At 33.8% G+C, this 3,568-nt stretch overlaps 1 protein-coding gene across 1 annotated transcript; it reads left to right on the top strand.

Moving 5' to 3' along the window:
• Window positions 1–1,303: 1,303 nt before the first annotated feature.
• Window positions 1,304–3,568, top strand: LOC108211473 (RNA-binding protein 2). The gene is made up of 6 exons (XM_017383082.2): window positions 1,304–1,528; window positions 2,013–2,149; window positions 2,301–2,571; window positions 2,679–2,740; window positions 2,834–2,915; window positions 3,119–3,568. Exons 1-6 carry the CDS (start codon window positions 1,453–1,455, stop codon window positions 3,220–3,222), a joined length of 732 nt encoding a protein of 243 aa, XP_017238571.1. The 5' UTR covers window positions 1,304–1,452; the 3' UTR covers window positions 3,223–3,568.

Consider the following 3,568-nt stretch of genomic DNA (forward strand, 5'->3'; position numbering starts at 1 on the left):
TTTTAGAAACCGCACTTCGTGGTTTTGGTTGCAGTATTGGGTGCAAACCGCACCAAACCGCACCATGCACATCCTTACGTGAAGGGGTCGTTTTGTTCGATGAGTGATATCGGATTGTAATGAGAAATTGGTTTAGCCTGGTATGGATTTGAGTTATCATATCAGATATCAGATATCATATGTTTGATTGAGTGATGCAATCAATATATATAATTTTTATAAAAAAATAAGTTATTAGTTTATATTAATTATAAATATTAATAAAATCATTATAGTTATATATTTTTGCATTTTTGATTTAATTTTGTATCAAATATTAAAATTTCATTACTTAAATAGAGGAAAAAAAGTAAAAAATGAATACATCTCATACTTTCATCTCATGCCCAACTTTTGAGTATCAAAAACCTATATCTTGAAATTTATATATGAGTTTGGGATTTTATTTTTCTTAATCAAACACGAAATATGGTTTTGAAATGGACAAATCTCATACCTGATTCCGGATGCTATGAACCAAACGACCCTTCAATGAATCAGACAACTATTAGTTAGTAGTACTAAAACTTTTTCTTTTTTTTTTTTGGTTTTCTATAATTTTTTCTGATTTTCTCCGCAATTTATTTATTCCTCCTTTTGTTATGATAATACACCCTTCTTTAATTTCCCGATATATCTTTCTTATAAGTTAAATACCACATATAAGTTCTTTTTAGTGATATTTTTTTCTACAAATGTGAATTATAAGCATACAATTCAGTATATGTTCTCAACAATCCTCGAGAACCCAAAAGAACTTTTAATCTATTATAATATATAATTTTCAGCTTTTACAAAAATAATGTAAACATGATTCATAATTTTTGATTAAAAGTTAATCTATAATGATAAAAATAAAAATGTGACAACTAAAAAGAGACGAATTTTGTTAGAGCATCTCCAACGACGTTGGCTATAATCGTTGGCTAAATGGGAGTTGCAAGACATTATGTAAAATTTGCGGAACCTGGAAGACATTTTGCTTCAATGGTATTGGCTATATTGGTTGCCATAATTTAAAAGTAGTATGTTATTAATATTTTTTATTGTTAAAATAGAATATATCAGTTCAATATGGTAATAAATGATGTGCAATCTTTCTACAAATTTTTTACAGAGGTTCGACAAATTTAGCCATCTGTAGAAGGTTGGCTAAAATGATATACAACAGCTCGATATGATTGGAGTATGAGTTTTCGAAGTGGTGGCTAAATTTTTTTATTTATAGTACCACTTATGGTTGGAGATGCTAACAACCAAATTATCCATTTCGGGTCATTAATTTGTACAGAAAAACTGAATTCAAAAATAAAAAGAGGTGAGGTCAAGTTTTGATTTAGTTGCTAAACTGTTTTTGATATAAAACCCTAGGCTCCATCCTAAAATCACAGCACATAGTTTGTAAAAAAAGTTATGGCGGATGGGTACTGGAACACACCACATGACTTGGGCGGATCAGTGAAGCGCCCTCGCCCTCTCCCTCATTCTGGTAATTCCTTATTCCAATTAAGTTGTAATTTACATTAAATCTACAGATTGCTTCTAATCTTTCGCATAGATATATACAATCCACCCATTTGCAAGTTATATACGATCGTCTAATTTCAACTACAAGCTGTTCGATACTTTGTCTGAGTCATTTCTGTTGTTAAGTGATTTACAAATGTATTTACTTGTATTTTCTTAATTGGATTACTAAATGATAACAAGCTTAACCTATCATCCTTCAAACCTTTCAACTTATATAGCATCGGGTTCTCCGTTAAATTCATCGATTAGCCACTGTTTTGGCGTTTAAGCGACACATGTGCAATTAAGTTTGCAAATTGAAGAACAAAGTATGTGGATGTTCATGTCCGATGCCACCTTGTTTCTTGGGTGTTAGATAGGTTTATTCCTTGTTTATGTACATGAATTGCTTTATCGCCAGGCACAAACTTTTCTATAATGTGGACCTTTTATTTTTATTGCAGACCTTTCACCTGCTGTATTACCTTTAGCTCATGAGATGCGCAATTACTTGACACGAGATAATGATCGGATTGGGCCTTATGCTGTAAATGACACAGAATCGATTGGATCAGCTTATGATCATTACCTCCGGAATGGGGTATCTTTATACTCAACTGGACATGTGCTTTTGAGAAAATATATATATTTGTCACAATATTTTTCTTTGTGTTTTTATATAGCAATATTCTCCTTTTACTCATGCCAAAAGATTTTCTGCTAAAACATTCACCTTGTTATGTGTTATGTAGCAATATTCTCCACTCACTTCTGCAGACGGTAATATTTACAGCAAGGTTGGGCTAGATAGCACTCATGGTTCTGGACGGCCTGCACATATGTTAGATGGTCCTGTTTCTGTTAGTCAACCTAGGGATGTACTTCGGGATTTACCTAGTTTTAAGCATCCGGTAGATACAACGCCAAGGCCTGGTCATGAGATACTGCCTCTTCCTCGAGATGCTTCCAATACTTTATATATTGAGGGACTTCCTGCTAACAGCACTAGAAGAGAAGTAGCTCGTATCCTTTAAAATAGCAAATTATTGACAATGTATGTTTTTTCATACAGCCTTTTGCCATGTGATCGCCTCTGTCCAGCTTGTTTATGTTCCTTCACATCATCATAGATATTTTCCGTCCATTTGTAGGCTATAAAGAAGTTAGACTTGTGAGCAAGCCATCAAAACATGTAAGTTTCTAATTGAACCACTAATTGTTCTCGTTGGTGATCTCCAGTAGCTAGGCTTTATTTATGCTACTAAGTTTTGTGCCTTTATTGCAGCATGGTAGGAATCCTCTTATCCTTTGCTTTGTTGATTTTGAGAATCCAGTGTGTGCAGCGACGGCTCTGAGTGCCATACAAGGTATGCAACTTTGTTTGTATGGTGCTTTCTTAGTCTTCAGATGTAGGCCGCTTTATCTCTAATTTTTGTAAAAAGTCTTTGAATAAGTGTTTTGATATATAATATGTGAATTATGAAATATATTTGAGACTGTTGTTTTGTTTGTTTGTCTTCTTTTCTGTTTACTCTTGCTATAACACTAACTTTATTGTCAAAATGCACAGGTTATAAAGTTGATGAACATGATCCTGATTCGGCCTATTTGCGGCTTCAGTTCTCAAGGCATCCAGGTCCAAGGTCTGGTGGATCTGGACGTTATGGGAGATGACAATGTCATATAGAAACCCCATGATTTGAGCTTTCTGGTCATTATCTTACCTTTGCTGGGATAATATTATCATGTTCAGCATATTTTATAACGTATTCCGAGACTTTACCTCAACCCCCAAACCGATGCTTAATCTGGATTCTGGAAGTATGTACATTAGTGTTATAGTGAGGAAGGGCCTATGGAGCTAATTTTGATGAAAAACAGCAATAGTAGTTTTAGCTAGTTCATGTTCTATTCAGCAACTAGAAATGTGTGTTTTGCGCTTATGGTGACTCGACGTGTCATTAATTTGGCAGACATGGCAATGAAAATTAACCAGTTGCAACTTGCAATTGTCACTTTA

The sequence above is a fragment of the Daucus carota genome, chromosome 3, assembly GCF_001625215.2.
Source record: "Daucus carota subsp. sativus chromosome 3, DH1 v3.0, whole genome shotgun sequence".
Lineage (NCBI taxonomy): Eukaryota > Viridiplantae > Streptophyta > Magnoliopsida > Apiales > Apiaceae > Daucus > Daucus carota.

Excerpts from the sequence above, each read along its gene's own strand:
- LOC108211473 (XM_017383082.2), top strand. The coding sequence starts at position 1,453 with ATGGCGGATGGGTACTGGAACACACCACATGACTTGGGCGGATCAGTG. Across the intron at positions 2,741-2,833 it reads TGAGCAAGCCATCAAAACAT|CATGGTAGGAATCCTCTTAT; the intron begins GTAAGTTTCTAA and ends CCTTTATTGCAG. Across the intron at positions 2,916-3,118 it reads GGCTCTGAGTGCCATACAAG|GTTATAAAGTTGATGAACAT; the intron begins GTATGCAACTTT and ends CAAAATGCACAG.